The following is a 22,014-nucleotide window of genomic DNA, read 5'->3' as shown; positions in this document are numbered from 1 at the left end:
TGTTGTATTTCAGTTCAAAGTATTTTCTAACTTTTCTTGAGACACTCTCTTTTACTCATGAATTACTTAGAAGTGTGTTTGGGGATTTTCTTGTTATCTTTCTGTTGTTATTTTTAATTCAACTCTATTCTAGTCAGAGAGCATACTTTGTACAGTTTCAGTTTTTGAAACTTCATTAAGGTTTGTTTATGATCTAGGGTATGGTCTGTCTTGCATACTGTTCCATGTGCACTTGGAAAGAACGTGTATTCTGTTGTTGGGTGGAGTGTCCTATAAATATCAGATCCAAGATTTTCATGGTATTTTTCAGTTTTATGTCCTTGCTGTTTTTTGTTTACTCTGTTACTAAGAGAGGAGTGTTGAAGTTTCTAACTCTGAGTTTGGGTTTATCTCTTTCTCTTTCTAGTTCTATTATTTTGGCTTCATGTTTTGCAGTTCTGTTGTTAGGTGCCTGTTTGTTTAGGATAGTGCATTTTCTTGCTGAGTTGACTCTTTCCTTGTTAGGCAGTATCCCTTTTGATCCCTGGTTATTTCCTCTGCTCTGAAGTCTGGTTTGTCTAGTAGTAATATAACCACTCTTACTTTCTTTTGATTAGAATTTGCATAGTAGTATTTCCTGGCTTTTTACTTTTATTCTATTTAGATTGTTATATTTGAAGCAAATTTCTTATATACATTATATAATTGGGTCATGATTTTTTTATCCATTCTGACACTGTCTTTTAATTGGTGTAGACTATTTGCATTTAATATAATTACATATGTGTTTCAATTTCAGTCTTTATTTTTTGCATTCTGTTTATTCCCTCTGTTTTTCATTTCTGTCTTTCCCTCTTTTGGCTTGTTTTGGGCAGTTTGAACATTATTTCGTATTCCATTTTAATTTACCTGTTGTGTTTTTTACTAAATATTTAATATTCTGTGTGTGTGTGTGTGTGCATGCACACGTGTGTGTCCATGTGTGTGTGTTTGTGATTGCTTTAGGGACTACTGTATTCACACTTAACTTTTCAATCTATTTAGAGTTAATGTTTTACCATGTGAATGAATGTAGAAACTTTACCACCCTATGGACTCCTTTGCCCTTCCCCCCCTGTATTATAGTTGTCTTACAGCTACATTTGTTGATAACTACCAGACAATGTTATCCTTTTTGCTTTCAACCATCAAAGAGATTTTAAAAATCACAAGAGAAGAACCTATTGTATTTACCTAGATGTTTGCAGTTTCTTTTGCTTTTCTTTCATCCCTGACGTCCCATGTTTTCCTGAGGCATCATATGCCTTGTGTTTGAAGAACAGCTTTTAGCATTTCTTTTGGAATAGGGTTGCTGGCAGTGAATTCTCTTAGTTTTCCTTCATCTGAGAATGTCTTTATTTCACCTTCTGAGGAATATTTTCACTGGATATAAAATTCTGGTTTGACGGGTCTTTTCTTTCAGCAATTTAAACGTATTCCATTTGCTTCTGGCTGCCATGGTTTCTCATTAGAATTCTGTAGTAATTCAGTGTGTTCTTCACCTAGGTAATATGCTATTTTTCTCTGCTTTCAAGATTGTTTGTCTTTAGTTTTCAGCAGTTTGGTTATACTATGTCATACTGCATATGATTTATTTTATTGATCTGTTTTCAAGTTCACTGACTCCTTTCTCATGCTTCTCCTTTCTGTTACTGTTCCCATCCAGTGAGTTCTTCAAATTTCAGTACTTATACTTTTCAATTATAAAATTCCTATTTGGTTTTTGTGTGTATCTTATGTTTCTTTGCTGAGACTTTCTATTTTCCCATATGTTTCAAGAGGGTGTGTTGATTAATTGTTGAAGCATTTTTATCATTAGCTGTTTGGAGTCCTTGTCGGGTTTTTCTGGAGTCAACATCATCTCATTGTTGGCATTGGCAGATTATCTTTTCCCTTGTGAGCTAGGAATTTTCTGATGCTTCACGTGCCCTGTTATTTTGGATTGAATCCTAGATATTTTGAATATTATATTATGAGACTCTGGGTCTTGTTTAAATCCTGTGGAGAATGTTGATAATCTTGTGTAAGCAGACAGTCGGCTTAGGGTTAGCCCTTAATTCCTGATGTTCCGGTTTCTGTGCCTGTTGGTTCCACTGTCGGCGTTGTGGTGCTGTCTTGACCTGCACCACATGTGATCCACCCGGTGGCCAGTCTGGGACCTGGGTGGCTGTGTCTCTGTTAGTTCAGTTCAGAAAGTCTTTGGGATGCTGCTCACTCGCAGGTCCATGCATAGCCTCTCGGGGTGAGCCCAGCAGTTCACAAACCATGTTCTGGGGCCATTGTCCTAAGCATCCCCCCTCTGGAACCTCCTGAGGACTCATTGTCTGCTTTTCTGGGGTTCCCCTTTTCCACTCTCTGGTCAGAAGTCAGGGCCATCATGCTGCCCACTTTCTTGACTGCTCCTGTGCGTGGTTTCAGTCTGTTGGGTGTTACTGCTTTCTGAATCTGTCTGCTACTTTTTACCTTTTAGGGTCTCCACATAGATGCTCAGATATTCTGTCCACGTTTTATAGTGAGAGAGGCTGGTATGCCCCTGTTCCATCTTACCCAGAACTAAAACTCTTAAATGATCTTTAAGGTGAATTATAGATTGCCCCATGGTACTAATGACTGTTATATTATTGGAATTCGTTTTTGGTAAGTGATGCACCCATATGCTTAACATAGTTGTACTTTTACTAGAAAATCTGGCATATTTTGTACCAAGGAACTTATATTTCTGTCATTTCAGTTACACACTTTTTCCCCCTGTACAGATGAGGTGTTTACATTTCTTCAGAGCTTTGTCATGTCTGCCACCGAGAGCGTTTCCGAATTTATCCTCCGACGGCTTACTATGAATGAACTAAGTAGTGTAAGTACTCAAGGGAGCAACTTTCCATTCTTTTCATCAATATTTGAGTGATTACTTACTGGCAGGCACTGTATGAAATTGAGAAAATTAATGTGATACTTTCTGGAGAAGCCACTTAGGAAGCAGAAAAAACTCTAAGCTTTGGAGTCTCCTCGTTCCATTCTACCCGTGTCATAACCGAGGCCTTGGGAGAATTATGTAGCTCTTCCAAGCCTCTGCTTTCTCATCCACAAAATGGAGATAATACATCCACTCCCCAGGGGCTGAGAGGTCCGCGTGGTATGACCTCACTGGAGTGCTTCGAGTATTCAGGCGTATTTGGCCTAAGGTCCAGAGAGTGGGATTTGGCAGGTTTGGGGTGGGACCAGGCATCAGTATGGGTCTGTTTCTAAAGCTCCATAAGCGATTCTGAAACACAGAATAGATAATAGTCGGTCTGAGGTGAGTGTCCTTTTCTGCTGTCTGTATTCTCCACATACTTTGTTCCCTCTAGGACAGATGAGAACACCTGAAACTAATATAACACTGCATGTAAACTGCACTGGAAGTTAAAAAAAGAGAGAAAAAAAAATTTTTCCTTTTTCTTCCAGAGTATTTTGAAAATGCTGATTCTTATAGAAATGCTTATTATTCTTAATTTTTTTTTTTAGTTGAAATCTCTAGGGACAAATGTTGAAGCTTTAGAATAAGTAGATTGTTAATAAAGTGAGAAAATATACTTATTTTAATTTTTATTAGAATACTCAATTAAGTACATTTGTTTGATAGGCTCGTGAGCAGGTGTGAAAATACAGAAAGGCAAGTTCTATACTGAAGGACCTGAGCTGTTATGGTAGGAAGGCAAGGAAACTATGAAGAAAAAGCCCTCTGGAGTGGGGAGTGTTAACTGTCTTCTTACTAAGCAGTTGTTAATAGTGGCCTTGCTATACCTACATTTCCAAGAAGGCATTTAATAAAGAAATAACTCTTTTGGTTTGTTTTGCTTCAACATCACTTTATTATCATCAGTATTATCTTACCTTCTTTTTTAGGGAAATTTTCAGACACACACAGAAGTATGATGAACCTTCATGTATCCATTATAGAACATAACTGTTTTTGTTTGGAATTTGATGCTAAAAATAGCTTTTAAAAGGGGAAGGGTTCGTGTGATTTTGTTTAACGACTGCTCTCGGGGAAGAAAGCCCTGGTTTGTAGTATTTGTTTCCATGGCTGATTTCAAGCTACAAAGCATACGTAGAATATAGGGAGCGAGGATGGGCCCTGGTACTTGCTACGGGCTGCTCCCGGGGGCGCCTGCCCTCGGCCCCCCAGGGAGCGCAGTCCCCAGGCTCTGAACCTGTTTCCGGCCTCCCTGGGAGCTGGCCTGTGTCCCCTTCCATCTGCTCCAGGACCTGACTGTTGACGGTCCCCCACCCCTTCTTTCTCGTATTCTCAGCCTCTCCGTGTCTCCTGGATTCTTTCATGAGCCCCGAAACAGCTTTGATAGTCCCTCATCTCAAGGAACCCACTCTTTCTATTCCCTGGTCCCTCCAGCTCCTAATTTCCTTCTCTCCATAAGCTGAATCTATAAACACTCCACAGCTCCATTCTCACCTGGTTTCTGCCTCTGTTGAAGCCCAGAAGCGGCTCTCTCTGAAGCTGTCAGTGATTCCTTTGTCATAAATAAACCTGATGGATACTTTTCAAACCATGATTTTCTTTTCTTTTCTTTTTTTTTTTGAGAGAGAGAGCATGAGCAGGGGGAGTGTGAGAGGGAGAAGCAGGCTTCCCACTGAGCAGGGAACCCAAATTGGGGCTTGATCCCAGGACCCTGGGATCATGACCTGAGCCGAAGGCAGACGCCTAACCGACTGAGCCACCCAGGCGCCCCTCAATCCATGGTTTTCGTGACTCCTCAGCCCCACTGGACACGTCAGCCACTTGGCCCTCAAAACACCAGCCGTCCCTGGGGTGGCCCCATCTCTCTGCCATCACCCCCGCCTTCCCTTCAATTATGCGTTCTCCACTAGAGAGCCTCGAACATGGGAGCTTTAGAAAGCGTGGCCCGTGCCCTTCTTCTCTCCCATTCTTCCTGTGAGGCGGTCTGGGCTGCACCCCCAGCTTCAGCTGTGCCAGGGACCCTATGTCTCCGTCTCCACCGCTGGCGGCTCTCCCGAGCTCACCGCTCCGTCAGCCAGGTGCTCTTGGACAACTCAAGTTGCATTTCTCACACTTAAGCCGTTCAGAACTGCGCCTCGCCATTCCCTTCTCAGGAATGTTCCACCATCCAGCCGGCTTCCTGAGCCCCACATTCAGGAATCCTCTCTGGCACTTGATCCCTCACTCGCACAGCTGGTGTTCGGTCTCCACCAGGCCCTGCGATTGTTTCTCTCCGTCTGTGCCATGTCCTGGCACTTGGCTACATGCCTGACATGTCGTGCTTGCTCCGTGAGCACCGATTAAATGCAGGAATCATGTGCTTCCTGGTGTCCCGAAAGTCTGCCAAGGATACAGTAATTGGTATACTGATGATAGGGCTAGTCCACTTACCATACTTTCTCAATTCTTTGAAAAGAATCCGCATCCATCCCCGTGGTGGGTAGATGTTACCCTCCCCATTTTGTGGATAAGGAATCTGAGGCCAACAGAGGTTGGGTCACAGAGCTGGCGGGTGGTAGCGCTGGACTGAACCCTGCAACTCAACGTCGCAAAGACCTGCGTTTAATTCCGTCTCTCCCACTTACCAGCTCTGAGATGCTGGCTGAGCTGTTTGACCTCTCCAGAACTTAGTCATCGTCTTAGCAAAATGGGACCTTAACCTTCCTAGTAAGAACGGAGGATCATAACCTGCCTAAAACAAAGGCAGTTGTCACCACTTTAATTGTTATTTATGATCTGTTGGCCCTGGGATGCAAGAGTTGGTAGAACGTTCGTGAGCCAGATGAGTGAATCATGACGTGTGCTGCAGTTATACTGAATGCAGAGTTGCTGTGTAAGCTCGGAGAAGGGAGTCCTTAGCTCTGCATGGGGAGATCATGGAGGGCTTCTTGGAGGAAATGACTTTTTCTCTCAATTCTTGTCTTAGTACGTTTAAATAAGGTCATTTATTTCCTGTCTGAACTCTCATAGTTTGGTAAAAATCACGGACCCTGCATGTTAATTGTTACTGTTTGTCTTTAGGTTTCGGATCTGGATCGTTGCCATTTATACCTGATGGTATTAACTGAGCTTATAAATACCCATTTGAAGGTTGGGTGGAAAAGAGGCAACCCCATTTGGAGAGTTATTTCTCCTCTGAAAAATGCATCCATTCGGCATCTTCAAGAGATTGACAGTGGACAGGTAATCCTTCATTCAAGGTGTGTAGTTATGTTGAATAAGCGTATGTAGAATATAGATTTGATTTTTTTTTTTTTAAAGATTTTATTTATTTATTTGAGAGAGAGAATGAGATAGAGAGAGCATGAGAGGGGGGAGGGTCAGAGGGAGAAGCAGACTCCCTGCTGAGCAGGGAGCCCGATGCGGGACTCGATCCCGGGACTCCAGGATCATGACCTGAGCTGAAGGCAGTCGCTTAACCAACTGAGCCACCCAGGCGCCCTATAGATTTGATTATTAACATTCTGATATGAAAAGCATCTGCTGAAATTTAAAATAGTATCCTTTGTTCATAGTACTTGGTGAAGATTGGGACTCCTATAGGTATATAACAAAGGTGTGGTGACTTCAGTCTTAAAGCTGTTTAGATACAGAGAGTGGATTTGCACTGAACTGAGTCTTTGCCCAAGTACCAGTAAGAGACACTTCAACATGTCTAAGTATGTATATGATACGTGACATATATGTGATAGGTGACATATAACACATATGTGATATATAACACGTGGTGTGTATTAATACATCCAGCAGCCTGTATCCTTGGCCGTCTACCTTGTTGTCTACCCTGGTCTTTTGCTGCCTCCTCTCTCCTCCCTCCCCTTGCCCCCCAGTGCCATTATGCTGCAGTCATGCATAGGGGCCTCCTCATAGAGCTTCACGGATCACAAGCACATACCTTCTTCCTCATCTGGGCTTTCCTTCTGTCTGGTCCTTTCACCAACAATTCCCTCCCCTCCAGGATGCATTTGTCAAAAATCTGGTTCATCCTTTAGGGCCCAACTTGGATCAGTGTCTCATTGCTTCCTTCATTTATCTTTTTTTCTTTATGCCTCCATTGTAGTGTTTACCTCTATCTGTCTTGTTTTTGCAATAACTTATGTTTATGTGTCTTCTCCTCTGGATCCTTTTTAGTACCTGGAAGCTTTTCTTAAACATGGCATAAAAAGGTATAGTGGTTATGAGCACAGGCTTTGGAATTAGACTTCCTAGATGTGGATCCTGGCTTTAATCTTGCTAGCTATGTGACCTTGAGGAAATTACTTAACATCCCTGTGCCTCATTTACCACACCTGCAAAATGAGGGGTATAGAGTTGACAATGGGAATTAAAGCAAGCTCATACATGTTAAAACTTTAGAACAGTGCCCAGCACATAGAAAGTCCTCACTGAATGTTAGCTATTTTCACTTAACACATTATAAGTGTTTAATAAAATTGAGCTAAATCATAGAGTAATCCAGGCTGCTAATTAAAACAGAGAAGGTACTTGATTGCTTTAATAATCTAATTTTTTAGGAGGGGGGAGGGGCAGAGGGAGAAGGAGAGAGAATCTTAAGCAGGCTCCATGCTGAGCACGGAGCCCAATGTGGGGCTTGACCCCAAGACCCTGAGATCATGACCTGAGCCGAAACCAAGAGTCAGCTGCTCAACTGACTGAGCGACCCAGGCGCCCCAATAATCTGCTTTTTAAAGTAGTTTTCAAGAACTGTCCCAAAAAATGATAAGGAGGCCTACTTACTACTTCAGCATCCTGTCTAGTAAGTATTAGTGTGTTAGTGCTGTAAAAGGACTTTGTGAGATTTAAATGTAGACCAAAATCATGAACCATATCACAGTAATTCTTAAAGATGGCTTGCTTGTTTTAGTAATTCACTGAATTACGTTAAGCTTAACAGGGACCATATTGGCTAAAAGTAATAGTAAATTTTATTTCTTTTCTTTTTTTTAAAGATTTTTAAATTTATTTATTAGAGAGAGAGCACAAGCAGGGGGAGCAGCAAAGGGAGAGGGAGAAGCAGGTTCCACGCTGGGCAGGGAGCCTGACGTGGGGCTCGATCCCAGGACCCTGGGATCATGACCTGAGCCGAAGGCAGACACTCAACCAACTGAGCCACCCAGGCGCCCCTAAATTTTATTTCTTGTGTTGACAGTGTTACTATGTAAAATTTATACATAGAGGTACTTGCTTTATTTTAGGGAGTTGGTGAGGAAAGGTGTGGAGTGAGGAGTAGGAAGTTCATTCCGGGCAGAGATGGGTCTGGCTGCTGTATGTGGCGGCACTGCCCATGGTCCCTCCGTGCAGCTGTGTTCAAAGTGCGGGCTCCTGCCGGCTCTCCTGGCTTCTTGGCTCGACACAGTTGATTTTCTCTGCAAGTACGAAGCCAGGCTGTCTTGGTTTCCTTTCTTTTTGTTCCTGCGTGTAGAGTTTCAAGTGCTTTCCATGACATCACCCATTTGTGTGATTTTCACAGTAACCCTCTGAAGTAGATTCTCTTACTGTCCCCATTTCATGGGTGAGGAAACTAAGCTGCAGTGTGTCCATAGCCCAACTGTAGTAAGTGCAGAGCCGGGGTTCAGCCTCGTGCCTGAGGTTCGTGAGGAGCTCTGAGCTGCGGGCTGTGTCACTTCTCCGGAAACAGTGTACAGCTGGTGAAGGAGTTACTACATGGATGCCTGGAGCCTCGTTATTTTCTTTTGTTTTGTTTTTAACATAATTCAGCCAAACAGTTGAAGTTAAGACTCATCCACAGAAGTGTATCCAAATGTGTACAAGAGCAGGAAAAAGGCTGAGAAGTAGGGCTTCACATACACTTGGAGTTTCAATATGTGGCTGCTCGGTCATGGATCATGTCCAGGAATTCCCCTGCCAAACCGGAGAGATCAAATTGTTGTCTTAGTCGGAGCTGCTGAGTTTTTATTGCCACTTTAAATTTGGTCACCGCCAATCGCACAGAGGTTGGTGACACTGAAGGACTTGTAGTATTGGGTTTCCTTTTGTCACCTCTGATGTTCAGTAGCAGGCAGGGAGAGGGGAAGGCGGGCGGGAGGCATCCTTCGGCTGGGCCTCAGGTCCCGATGGTCAAGATTGGCTCTCATGAACTAAAAGATTGTTCCATTTCCCCCTCAGGAGCCGACACTTGCCAGGCAGATTCAGAGGGTCATTAGTATGGCTGCCTTGGCCATGGTGTGTGAGGCTGTTGACCAGAAGCCGGAACTACAGCTCGACTCTCTGGATGCCGGACCCATGGAAAGGTTCCTCTCCTCTCTCCCGCTCAACCACACGCTGCAGAAGCCCCACACGGAGGAGCAGAGCAGGTGTGTCCACCCCGGAGGGCAGCACATGTGTGAAAGGCATCTGGTTGCTAATGTTTAAAATTTCATTTTTGTTTTCATCGTTGAGATGAGTGATTGCCCAGCTGTATTTATAGGGTATGGGAATTTGAAGCTATAGCATCTGTTACTGGAAAGCCACTGACTTTACTGCATGTAGTTCTCAGTGAATCCCTTACAGGGAAGGAAAGTACCTACATTCAGGGTAGTTAGAACTTTGAGGTCCGTGTGGTTTCCTTGCTTTTTGTGGGCCGGGATCTTTAACAGTGACTGTGATTTCTTGTAAGGATCGTTACTCCATGCACAAGGAACTGAGCCAGACTTGAAGGAGCAAGGGATGGTGACTGTATGTTTTGTTTCAGTTTTTTTGAAGAATCATCAGCTTCCCAAGGATGGGGGAAAGTAGTTGCACAATATATTCACGATCAGTGGGTCTGCCTCTCTTTCTTGTTGAGAAAATATCACACCCTTATCCCAGCGTCAGAGGGTGACGTTCTGGAGCCCATCCTGCCTGCTATTCAGATGCCCGTGAGGACTCTGCAGTCCGCGCTAGGAGCCCTCACAGTCCTGCGTTCGGACCAGGTTCTGCCTGTGTTCCACTGCATGAAAGTTCTAGTTCCCAAGGTAAGATACAGTGAGACGGGGATTGAAGAATAACTGTGGGACCAGAGATCAGTTTCTGAAATGAAGTCATTCTTACGTATTTCTTTCTTTCTTCTCTCCTTCCAGCTTTTGACCTCCTCTGAATCACTCTGTGTAGAGTCTTTTGACATGGCTTGGAAAATTGTATCTGCGTTAAGCAATACTCAGCTGATATTCTGGTCTAATTTAAAAGCTTTTGTTCAGTTTGTTTTTGATACCAAAGTTCTTACCATTGCTGCGAAAATCAAGGGCCAGGCATATTTCAAAATAAAAGAGGTAACTTTTTTTTTTACAATGGGGTAAAATGTAAATTTGCCATCTTAATCATCTTTAAGTGTACAGTTCAGTAAAGTATGTTCACGTTGTTGTAACAGGTCTCCAGAACTTTCTTAACTTGAACTGAAACTCCATACCCCTTAAATAACTCTCTTCTCCTCCCTCCCCCAGCCCGTGGTAATCACTTTCTACTTTCTATTTCTATGAATTTGACTACTTTAGATTCAAAGGAGGTCACTTTTTGTTTTCTTTTTAATTTGTGTGACCTCTAGCACACGAGGAAGAAGAGAGTTCTATTTGTAATTACATACTAGATTTGTTGTTGTGTATTCACTCATTCAGTCCACAAATATTTTGAACCTTCTTCAGTGTGATGAGTAAGAACAAGCTCTGTGAGATGGAAGAGTAGCCTGTGAGCCACACGTGCCACACGGATTTACTTTATTTGATGCATATAATGCTTAAACATTTTTAAATGAGTTGCCAACCTTTAAGAATTGGGAAATTTGCAAGAAAATCTATATTTCCCCTTCTCTTAGAATGTTGGAAAATGGGATGGCCTGGCTGCACTGGCCGTTCCTAGGAGCTGCCCGTCCAGAGAGGGGGCATGCCCCTTCTACTTCTGCACTCCACAGCGAGCCCTTGACTCCTGGATACTGAAGGCAGACGGCAGGTGCCATTTGTCACCACGTTTGTGCTGTTGCTTTTCTTGTACAGAGAAATATTTCTCTGAATATAACCTTAGCAAAAGGTCCTCCTGGTTCCTGGTGGCATTTGCATTTACAACCACTGATAGTAGGGAACATGACGTGGTGGATGCCATCATGCCTAGGAATACATGTATACCTCGTTATCCAAAGGGGGAATGGAAGATAAAGTCCTTTTATTACGCCGCTGTCCTGCACACAGGACACACTTGGAGACCGGGGTCTTTGCTGCCTTGGGGAACACGGGGGCGGAAGGGGGCACTGGCAAAATGCAGAGAGGACGGAAAATGTCAAGGGGGGCATGTTTTTCCTTCCTTTCTTCTATTACTTTGGGCAGTCGTTTCTCTTGGAAGGTCCTGGGGCGATATCACTATCGGTAAAATTTTACTTAGTTTTATTATTGAGAAATGAAAAATTAGCATTCTGTGATTATTGATCATCTCACAGAATTTTAACAGTAAAGAATTTTTAATTTTTTATACTCTGTGGTTATGTCGAAACTGTCATTTGAAGCCATTCAAGTAAGTTTTCAGCAACACTTTTTTTTTTTTTCCTTACCTGAACAGGCCAAAGAATAAAAAGACCATTGTGTTTCATTCCAGATTATGTACAAGATAATTGAAATGTCTGCTGTAAAAACTGGAGTCTTCAATACACTCATAAGTTATTGCTGCAAATCTTGGATAGTTTCTGCTTCAAATGTGTCCCAAGTATCTTTATCAAGTGCTAAAAATTATAGCGAACTTGTCCTCGAGGCTTGTATATTTGGAACTGTGTTTAGGCGTGATCAAAGGTAAAAGATGCCATTGTTTCAACCTGTCATGATTCATATTAAGTACCTAATTGTGTAGAATTAGGTCTTTATTTTGAGGCTTTCAATTAGAAGAATATAAAACATTAATTAACTTTAAATTTGGGGTTTTAATTTTTTCCCATCTAAAACCTGTTCTTTGTCAAATATTTTTTATGGGAAGACTTATTCAGGATGTGCAGACCTACATAGAAAATCTCGGACATGATTGTGCAGCAAACACAGTTATTGAAAAGTAAGTAGGGTGGATTTTCCACACCTTGATATAAATGGAATATTCAAAATTTAACATCAGATGAGAGACATCCTGTATTTGCTAAATTTAATAAATGTTTACTAGTGATCTCTATAAGATATTGAAAGAGCCTTCAAGGCATGTTAGAAATCCTGTTCCCTTGCTAATATTTCAGATCTAAAACTCTTTGCTAAAATTTGATAACCTTAAACAATTCTTTAAAGATGAAAAAGAAGAAAGTCTAACATGACATCGGAAGATGTTTTTTTACAGTGTTACTACATTCTTGATGGGAATAAATGAAGATTTTCTGGGGGAAAAATTTTTGGTGTCAAGTCCAGTATAAATAAAAAAATGACAGGGGTGCCTGGGTGGCTCAGTCAGTTAAGCATCTGCCTTCTCAGGTCATGATCCCGGGGTCCTGAGATCGAGCCCCAGGTCGGGCTCCCTGCTCGGCTGAGAGCCTGCTTCTCCCTCTCCCTCTGCTGCCCCTTCTCATGCTCTCTCTCTCAAATAAATAAATAAAATCTTAAAAAAAAAAAAAAAAAGAAAATGACTATGGGGAACATAAAACCCCATTCCTCTCTTTCTTTTAGGTAGGGGCTGATCTTTAGCACACACATGTTATTCTTTTTTGGTGAGGGAGTCACAATTCACCATTTAACAAGTCAATATACCACACACAAAAATAAAATTACTCCTAACATGCTTTTAAAGGCTCTTTCAATATCTTTCGTTAAAGTTTTCATTTCTAGGATAACACTGTTCTTATCTAACCTCTAAATTTAATTTTTTTGGAGCTTGTCAGCTAGGTATTTTTCATTTTATTTTTCCACATAATTTTAAAAAATTTTTGTGTTTAGATGTTTATAAAAAAATATACAAATGATAATTGGGTATAGGTATCACAGAGTGTTAGTCTGAGAGTCATCGCTGTGTTTTAAATCATTTGGCACTCTTCATTGACTATATACATTTTTCATTAGTTAACTGCTTTAATTGATTTTTTGTTTTCTTGGCAGGTTTAGTTTAGCAATAAAAGTGAAATTTTTTAGTTGTTGGTTCCAAAATACTTTGATTTCTACTAGACAGATGTTTTGTTGTTAGACGTTTATTCACATCTTAGCAGCTATCATGAACTTTGGAAATATGTGTTAACAATTTGACTGAATTGATCTTCCCACATTTGGACACAGAACATACTGGGATACTCAGAGCCCGTGGTGCTCCCGAGTTTGCCCCGCACCTGGAGAACATCTGTGTCCCGCGCACAGTAAAGACATCAGGTGTCAGGTGTCCATGGTCTTCTGTAAGGAATTGTTTCATGAGCTATGATCTGTTTCATCTACAGAGAAGAGCTCGTTGGCCACACACATGGGTAGTGTGTGCACTGTTCTGCCAGAAGTCTGGAGGAATTTGCTCAGACTCTGTACAGGTTCTCCTTTTGAGATACTCATTTGTTATCTTCTGTTATCCTGAATTGAAAAAGCATTGTCATTAAGTATGAAGCTGCTTCAGTTTAGAAATCCTTGGAAGGTTTTGATATTTTGAAATGAATGCTTGAAGTATTTTTCTGTTTTGAAAATGTATTAACAAAGTTTGTCATTTTACATTTTTTTAGTACTAAAAGAGAAGACCACTATGTGAGAATTTGCGCTGTCAAATTCCTGTGTTTATTACATGGCTCAAATGTGTCTCATAAGTTGTTTATGGAAGATCTTGCAATCAAGCTATTAGATAAAGTAAATATGCCTTATTTTACTTTGTCTTTGTTTCTATGCAACTAACAAGTCAAAATCCAACATTTGCTCTATATGTTGACACAGTATGTAGTCTAAACATATTTTTTTTTTAAGATTTATTTATTTGTCAGAGAGAGAGCACAAGCAGGGGGAGAGGCAGAGACAGAGGGAGAAGCAGGCTCCCCACTGAGCAGGGAGCCCGATGCGGGACTCGATCCCGGGATCCTGGGATCACGACCTGAGCCGAAGGCAGACGCTAAACGACTGAGCTGCCCAGGCGCCCTAAACATTTTTCATCAGGAAGAAACGTGAGGTTTATGTTCCCTAGTTTTAGTTAACTTCTGGTTAGTGATTGTGCAGCTTGTTTGGTTTTAGAGAAGAGTGTTTTGCCTGTATTGTCTGAACTTCGCTTGGTGTGTTTCCTGGTGCCAGTCAAAGGCAGTTGTGTTTAGAGTGATCTATCCATACGTTATTTTGTGTAAGAAACGGAATAGAAAGGTAAAAGATTTAGGAAGTGGCATAATGTAAAGAATTGACATTTTTTGATGCAAAATCATTTATAAATCTGGGGAGAAGATAGGAAGGGGTAAAGTCAAATACAGTGCTCTCTTCTGAATTTCAGGCTGGGCTAGAGAGAGTCCTGGTCTGCTTTGTCACCTGTGGGCTACGCCGGATGTAATCGATGACCGAAGCCCCCACTTAAGCCACTCGTATTGAAATAACAGTGTTCATCATGCATTTGTTTTCTGAAGGCAGCAGGTCAGCTTCAGTTATATACAATCTGGGAGGGGTTTTTTTACGTAAAAATGCCCCCTTTGCACCATTGGAGTCAGGGAAGACATCTCAAAGGAAATAGTGTTTATTGATTCCCTAAAGGATGAGTAGAGTAGCAGGTGCTCCATCAGCTGGAACACAGAGATGTATTATAGTGAATATTGATGCATGATACAAAATGTAAGAGTGTGTGGAAGCAAAGTAAAGCAGGATGAGGAGGAATAGGGTCAGGGAGGGCCTCTCTGACCGGTGCCATTGGGCGGAACTCTGGGTGCACCATGAGTAAGGTTGGAGGATGCCCGGAAAGGCTGGTGTCCCCAGGTCATGAGGGAGGTGCTGACTGGAGGCGTGGAGGGACATGAGGCTGCCCACTGGCCGTCAGATTTGGCAAGAAGGCTGTCGTTAGTCACCTCTACAAAGATCTTCTCCTGGGATGGTGAGAATGAGAACCTCAGTGGAATGGCTGAGAGACATATGGTTGGGGAGCCAGTAGAGACTGTGAATATAGGCCCTCTTGACTTTGCTCTGATGAGAAGGAGTGGCTGGGATGGGGTCTGGAGGGGGCTTGTTTGTATGTTGAAGGAAACGATCCTATAGAGGGGAGAAATGCTGGTTACGGAGAGCGTGGCAATGGTCAGACAGGCGAAATCCTTGAGGAGCCACTTCACATCCACTAGGATGGCTGTTACAACAAACAGACTGAAAATAACCAGCGTTGGGGACCTTGAATCATTATGCTAAGTGAGAAGAAGCCCTTCATAGAGGGCCACCCAGCGTGTGACTTACAGGAAGTGTCCAGGGTAGGCAGATCTATAGAGACAGAACAGATGAGTAGCTGCCGGGTTGGGAGGAGGAGAGATCGGGAAGCGATTGCACAGGATTTCTTCTCAGAGTGTGAGAATGCTCTGGAATAGAGTGGTGATGCTTGCACAGCTCTGTGAAAGTACCCAAACCCACCGAATGGGACACTTTAAAATGGTGATTTTTATGGTACGTGAATTATATATTTTTAAAAAAATATTTGAGTAGTCTAGATTGGCCCTAATGTCCAATAGAAGGATCGGCTTTATTTAGGAAACGGGAAGACAGAGAAGTGGTATGTTAGACACCGGCTCAGGCCAAGCAGCTGTTTCTGAAGATGAAGAAGATTGAGCAGAGCAACTAATAAAAGGGTAATTTGAAAATAAAGAAAAATGAAAGAATAATCCTGGAGAAAGTGGAAAAGGATCTCATCCAGAGCAGAGTGGGCCAGCTCACTGTAGTCAGGAGTGACCTCTTCTCTGAGCTGGAGAGAGGAGCCAGGCAGGTGGCGGTGAGTCGGCGTGAGGGAGGGAGCACCTGGGACACTTGTGTTATGAGCCAGGAAGCGGGGTCGTTTCTAGAGGGAAGAGACAGAAACATGGTTGGCCTTGAAAACCGAGGGGAAGGTTGAAGTTGTAGCAATGATCTCAGTTAGAATTAATACAGGGTAATACTTAAAGTCAGTCTTTCCCACCGGAGTGCAGAAGCCACAGGGGGTGGGGATTACACACGGCTGTGTCTGCTTCGACCCTGTGTGCCTGAGGTGTCACCTTCAAGGTTCAGTTTTGAGTCCATGGATGGAGAGCGCGAACCGGGAGGAGGTGGAGGTGGTGGCCGGCTGGGGCGATCTTCAAGGACCTCCAGGCACATGGCGGCCTGGCCACCCAGCGGGCGAGCAGTACTCAGCTCCTGGCCTTTGCAGTCTTCCCCACTCTCCTTTCTTTAGGTTTTACTGAGGCACGTGCGGGTAGTTTTTTGTTTGCTTTGTACTGGAAACTTGCAAATATTTTATAAAAGTAGCTTTAGAAGGGATCCATTCCTGGCCCGGCCTCAGCAGCAGCCAGTGATGGGCAGTCTTGAGGGGTGTCCCTCTGACATTCCCCCCAGCCCACATTATTTTGAAGCCAATCCCAACGTCAGTTTCATCTATAAATGTTTCAGTATATATCTCAAAAAGATAAGAATTCTTTTTTTAACCATAACTACAATACTATTTTCATACCTGAATTCATAATTCCTTCATATTATCAAATATCCAGTCAGTGTTTAAATTTACCTGATTGTTTTACATTTTTTTTTCTCAGTTTCTTTGTTTGAAATAATGACCCAGATAAGGTCCATACCCTGCCATTGGTTGGTTGAGGTGTCTCTTAATCTACAGACTCCCCTCATTCGTTTCAAACTTGAAATGTATTTTTTGGAGAAAGCAGATTGTTTTCATCTTAGGGACTTCCACAGTCTGGATTTTGCTGTTTGAGTTTCCGTGGTGCCTTTTAACATGTTTCTCTGATCCCCGACTTTATACAAGATGGTGTTGAGATCTAGAACTGGATCAGATGTAGGCTTGATTGTCCTTTTTGGGGGTGGAGGTGGGGCAAGAGTGTCCATCTTTCAGGAAGTGTAGAATATTTGACTGGCTCTCCTTTTGGGGTGTTAGTCACTGATGAATTGCCTCGTTCTGTTAATTCTTTAAGAGCAGCAGAATGGTAATACTCTAATCCTTTTATTCCTTTTTCATTTATTAGCTGAAATCCATCTGTATCCAAATACGAAGTATTTAGAGAACTTCGAGGTATGTTTCCTGTAGGAAAGGCAGGATCAGTGCTAGATTTTTTCCTGTTATTTATCAGTTTTCAAAATAATGAATTGGTTTCCTAGTGTCTTCTAGTTTCTTCTGAAGGTGATCAGTGAGTTTTTTTGCTTTTAGCTTAAACATATTGATGTGTTTCCATCCATTGTAATAATTACTAGTGTTTGAATTACCCCAGTTTCGGTCAGGTGAAAGAGAAGATCTGAGAACATAACTTGGTGTTGGATGTACTACATTTGAGTTGCTGTTGGGCATCCATGTGAAATTGCCCAGTAACGGGCAATTAGGAATATGATATTTAGGAAAGAAATGGAAGCCACCGTGCCCAGTGATGAATGTGGACAAGACTCTAGAGGGAGGCCGGGAATGGGGATTTAGGAAACACCAACACTTGAAGTATATTGGTAGGAGAGGGAACCAGAGAAAGAGGTCTGAGAAGTGAGGATAGAACCAGAATTGGATGGTGTTGGTCTGGTGTTGCTCATGACCTTAACTTAGCTCACTGAAGAATCTTGTCTGTACAGAATTTGGCAGAGGAACCGCTCTGAATTTGTCCATGATGATAAAGTCTGACCTCAGGGCCTGTTCTTTCCCACCGCAAGCGGTGTCTCGGTGGCCGTTGGCGGTGTTGTGTGCTGTGGCCGAGAGCAGGTTGGGCGCCGGGGGCAGAAGCTGGGGGCCATTTCTGAGTTTCCAGAAGCACACTGGGGTCCGGCCGGTAGGCGGTAGAGTGAAGGGGCAGCCAGAGAAAGAGACTGGGGGTTAAAGCCCGGAGGGGACTAGTGAAGATTTCAGATTCTCCTTGTGGAAATGGGAATGGGAGGAGACCCGAGAAGAGCAAATGACTGTCTGGCACCGAGCTTGTTCGTTCCCAGTCTGAGTGTAGTTGACACACACGCTCTGTCGTTCTGAGGTGTTACAGCACAGTGATCGGACAGCTCTGCACGTGACGCTGTGCTCACCACAGCGCAGCTGCCAGCCGCCCCCGTACCTCACTGTCCCGGCGTCACTGGCTGTGTTCCTTACGCTCTGCTTTTTATCCCTGTGACGCACTCCTTCCCTAGCTGGTGGCCCGCACCTCCCTCCCCTTTGCCTGTGTCACCCATCCTCCCGCCCCTCCCCTCTGTATTGATGGTTCTCATCCCGCTTTGTTTGTCCGTTCATTTGTTTAGATTCCATTGATGAGTGGAATCTTACTCTTCCGTTCTCTGGACCTGCAGCTTCAACGTCACCAGGGAATGTGTTGGAAATGCAGATTCCTGGGCCCCTCCCCATTCTCCTGAATCAGAAACTCGGGGTGGGGCCAGCAGTCTGTTTTAAGGAGCCTTCAGGGTGATTCTGAGCACTACAGAGTTGGAGACCCCTGGTGTAGCGGTGGGAGGGCCCAGCTGAAGAGAGAATACGTACTTTCAATGAAGTCAGTGGGGGGCAGGTGATTTTTCTTCAGCCGTCTTGACAACGTGAAAGGAGGATCAGAATCTTTAAGCCACTGGGTTGATTCCAAAGAAGGGAATTTGCAACTGGGTTTGAGGTTGTAGTGAAAAGAATGGAATGTGCTCTTGAAGATACCGTAGAGATTATTCTTGGGGCTCAGGTTGGGTCAGGAGGTGCATGGAACTAGAGAGGTTGATAGACTGGTAGAGAAAAGAAAGATCTTTCTGAATAAAAGAGTACATTGAGTAGGACAAGTAAAAGGACAGAGGATTTTGAGCTGAAGACGGGGTGAGGACAGTGACTCCAGTGAGGCCCCGAGGGCAGGGGTCCTGGGGTGCAGATGCTCCCCCATGCTTGTGTGAGCTGCCCTAGTGAGGCTTCCATTCTTAGCTGCATTGAGGCTGAGCAGGAGATGACATCTGAAACACTTCTATCAAAAGAAAATGTCCCCAAAGAAATAATAGAGAGCCTGGTTGTGAGACTTTAATCATGAGGAGGAGTCATTAAAACCTACGTTAATTTAGCTATTGTTATAAAATCTTATACAGAGTGAAGTGCATAGAATGGGATCACAGAAGAAGAACACAGAATTTACCAAGTAATGAGGACTGTCTACATTAGGGGCCATTAGGTGACAGTGGTTTTGGAGGTGGTGGATGACCTACTTTTTCATCATTAGGACATTTGAATATGGTACACCCTTTAGTGCCGTCATAACTTCGCTAAGCACTAGTAGTTACAGAACACAAGTCAGCATGGCAGGTGGCCGAGTTTAGACCGCACAGACCATCGCCGGCGAGAGAGCGAGCTCCGCTCTGGACAGGGCTCCGTACTGCCATTGTCTGGTGTCTGGGGAAGGCGCTGGTCACACTGGTTCCCTAGTGGGCTTCACCTCCGACCGCAGACATCATCACCGCCAACGTGCACGGGACACAGGGGCAGCGAGTGAGGAGGGCCTATATCGGTTCATTGCAAACTGTGTCCCATTTGTCACCTCCTCGCACCCCGGTGACCCCATGTCTCCCACCTGAAGTGGCCACAAAGATAGAGACGGACATTTCTAAATCCTTTTTGTACCGAATACATTTTTATAGTTCATAGTCTAATTTTAAAAGCAGACAAAAGCAACTGAATTCATTGTTTTGAAAGGAAACTAAATGCTTTCAAGAACATGTCTTTCTTACCCTCCTTTCTGCCTTTGGGAGGGTAGTAAGCTCCTGGACTCTGCTTAAAGCTTTTGAATTTGCAGTTGTCATTGGTTTTGTTCCCATGGATCACGGATTCAGTAGGTAATTCAGTGCCGCTCCTCTCCCTGCCCCAGGATGAGTTGGTGTCCAGGTCCAGAGCTCGGTACTACGTGAACTCCCAGCAGCACCGGCTGAAGAACCGGGTATGGCAGACGCTGCTGGTGCTTTTCCCCAGCTTCGATCAGGTATGGTTCTGACCGCTGGTCCCTCGAAGCATCGTGTTTTCATACAGAAAAAACCAGTAGAAACTGGCATGTGCTGTCTTAAAATTGAGAAAGTAATCTGCTTAAAATTTATACCTTCGCTCTTAAAATTGAAGTTATTCAGGACTGTTTTTTTTTTTAGTCAAAAGAATCCTAAGGCAATTAGATGTTGTAGAAATAAATTGGAAACTGGTTTACCCGGCACCACTTAATATTTTTTTCTTTTCTCGTTCTTTAACGTAAGTAACGTTTTAACTGTTTAATGTCTGGTGTGCCATTCGAGTAGACAATACCCATATATGAGCTGCTAATTTTCCACAGCTGAGTTACTCTGGAGTGCTCCTGTTTTGGATGAGATTGTCATTTCCTATGGCTGATTCTGCCCCCTTAACTTCATGAATACTGTGGTCGTATAAACCAGCTAAGCCAAGACTGAGATCTCGATCTCTTACAACAGAGTCTTTGCCCCTAGTTCCCTTTTTTCTTCCCTGAGGAGGCAAGGAACAGGTGAATGGATTCTGTCTGATTTTACTGATCATGTTTGCTTAATATTTCTGGTAAGAAAATAGATTCGTTATGTGAAAGTAATGGTATATTTCACACAATTTTCAAAAGCATTTTTGAATACAAAAAGTTTCCCTCCGACTTCAGGTTCTTGTTGTCCTCCCCTCCTATTCTCCTTTAAATGTTTCAGAGAATTTTAAAAACATATCAAACTTTTTTAATACAATTTTATGAGGCCTTATATCTGTAAGAGAGAAACATTTCAGTAACTGGAAGTATAGAAGTATATCCACATCAGTTGTTTGGATAAAGGTAAGAAGAAATGGCTAAAAGCATTCTTTCTGGGGAGGAATAGTAGTAGATATGTGGGGGCTGCTGATTTTCATATAGACCTCTTCATGTTATTTGATTTTTAAAATACTGTACATATTACACTTTAAAATGCATTTGGAAAGCAGTGCTTTAGAGATGTTTGGCTAGGTTACTGAGAGCACATTTTGCCTTGGAATGGAGAGGCCCCCGGGGAGAGGGTCGTGTTGGAGGGTAGGGGGCCTGTCACAGCGGGCGGGCTTGTCGGGGAGCCGAGCACTAGCATGTCCGTGATGGAGCAGCCGCTGCTGAGAATTTTAGATCGTTGTATCTGGTGGATGCATTTCACCTTCATCGCCGTCTTTCAGGGCAGGCATGAGTATTCTCATCTAGTCCAGCGGGCACCGCAGCTCAGGGAGGTGGGGGCCTGCCTGTAACATAACACAGCTGGTGGATGGTGGGGCTGGAATCGAAAACCAGGTCTCCCTGAGGCCGTGCTGCCCTTCACAGTGCTGTCTCGGGGCCTCCAAGTGAGCTGCTCTACTCCTCTCTGCCAGTTAGAAATTTCTTAAAGATAGATTGTTCTTGCAAATGAACGGTGTACATAGTACATATGTTTTTGTATCTTATATAGGTAGATCTGTGTGTGTATTTTTACCCGCTACTTGGATATGTTCAGTTATCCAGACGGAAGTGCAGTTTTGACGAGAAGCCTGGGGCGAGGGGGGATGACGTGGGAGCTCCAAGGTCTTGGAGGCTGTATGAGTGGGCGATGAGCAGTCCACATAGAGAAGCAAGGGGCCCCCCACCGCTTCCCTTGGGCCTCGTTTGCCTCCTGCGGACAGAGGCATCCGTCATTCTTGTTCCAGGTTTAATAAGCCCATGACATTTTGGCAGATGCTTATTTGAATCTGAATTCTGCCACCTGCTAGGTTTTGAGGAAAACACTTAACTTTTCTGAGTCTTTTCCCTGTAAAAATACACAGTAATAACCTTCCTCATAGAATTGATGTGCAGGTAAAGTGTAAAGTACTTAGTACCTCATCATTATATTTCAGTGAACAGATTTTAGAGTTGTTGTTTGGAGAGTTGTAGATCCGATAATTACTTACAGTAAAACTTGAAGTTCTTTGGGGGCACCTGGCTGGCTCCGTCAGTAGAGCAGGCGACTTGATCT

At 43.3% G+C, this 22,014-nt stretch overlaps 1 protein-coding gene across 4 annotated transcripts in view; it reads left to right on the top strand.

Moving 5' to 3' along the window:
* TARBP1 (TAR (HIV-1) RNA binding protein 1) overlaps positions 1-22,014 on the top strand; it is an 87,637-nt gene that overhangs the window by 37,621 nt on the left and 28,002 nt on the right. For all 4 annotated transcript variants that reach the window (XR_004302524.1, XR_004302523.1, XM_032430424.1 and 1 more), the window contains exons 13-21: positions 2,775-2,872; positions 6,035-6,196; positions 9,140-9,327; positions 9,705-9,966; positions 10,072-10,260; positions 11,570-11,760; positions 11,942-12,013; positions 13,635-13,755; positions 19,896-20,006. Coding sequence is in view for 2 of the 4 variants with exons in the window: in XM_032430424.1 (XP_032286315.1) it covers positions 2,775-2,872; positions 6,035-6,196; positions 9,140-9,327; positions 9,705-9,966; positions 10,072-10,260; positions 11,570-11,760; positions 11,942-12,013; positions 13,635-13,755; positions 19,896-20,006 (1,394 nt within the window). In the remaining 2 variants the exon portion in view is untranslated. The remainder of the gene's footprint in view (positions 1-2,774; positions 2,873-6,034; positions 6,197-9,139; positions 9,328-9,704; positions 9,967-10,071; positions 10,261-11,569; positions 11,761-11,941; positions 12,014-13,634; positions 13,756-19,895; positions 20,007-22,014) is intronic.

Source organism: Phoca vitulina, unplaced genomic scaffold (assembly GCF_004348235.1).
Source record: "Phoca vitulina isolate PV1807 unplaced genomic scaffold, GSC_HSeal_1.0 scaffold43, whole genome shotgun sequence".
Classification (NCBI taxonomy): Eukaryota; Metazoa; Chordata; class Mammalia; order Carnivora; family Phocidae; genus Phoca; species Phoca vitulina.
Note: the sequence above shows the minus strand (reverse complement) of the source record. Positions and strands in the feature narration are given on the sequence as shown.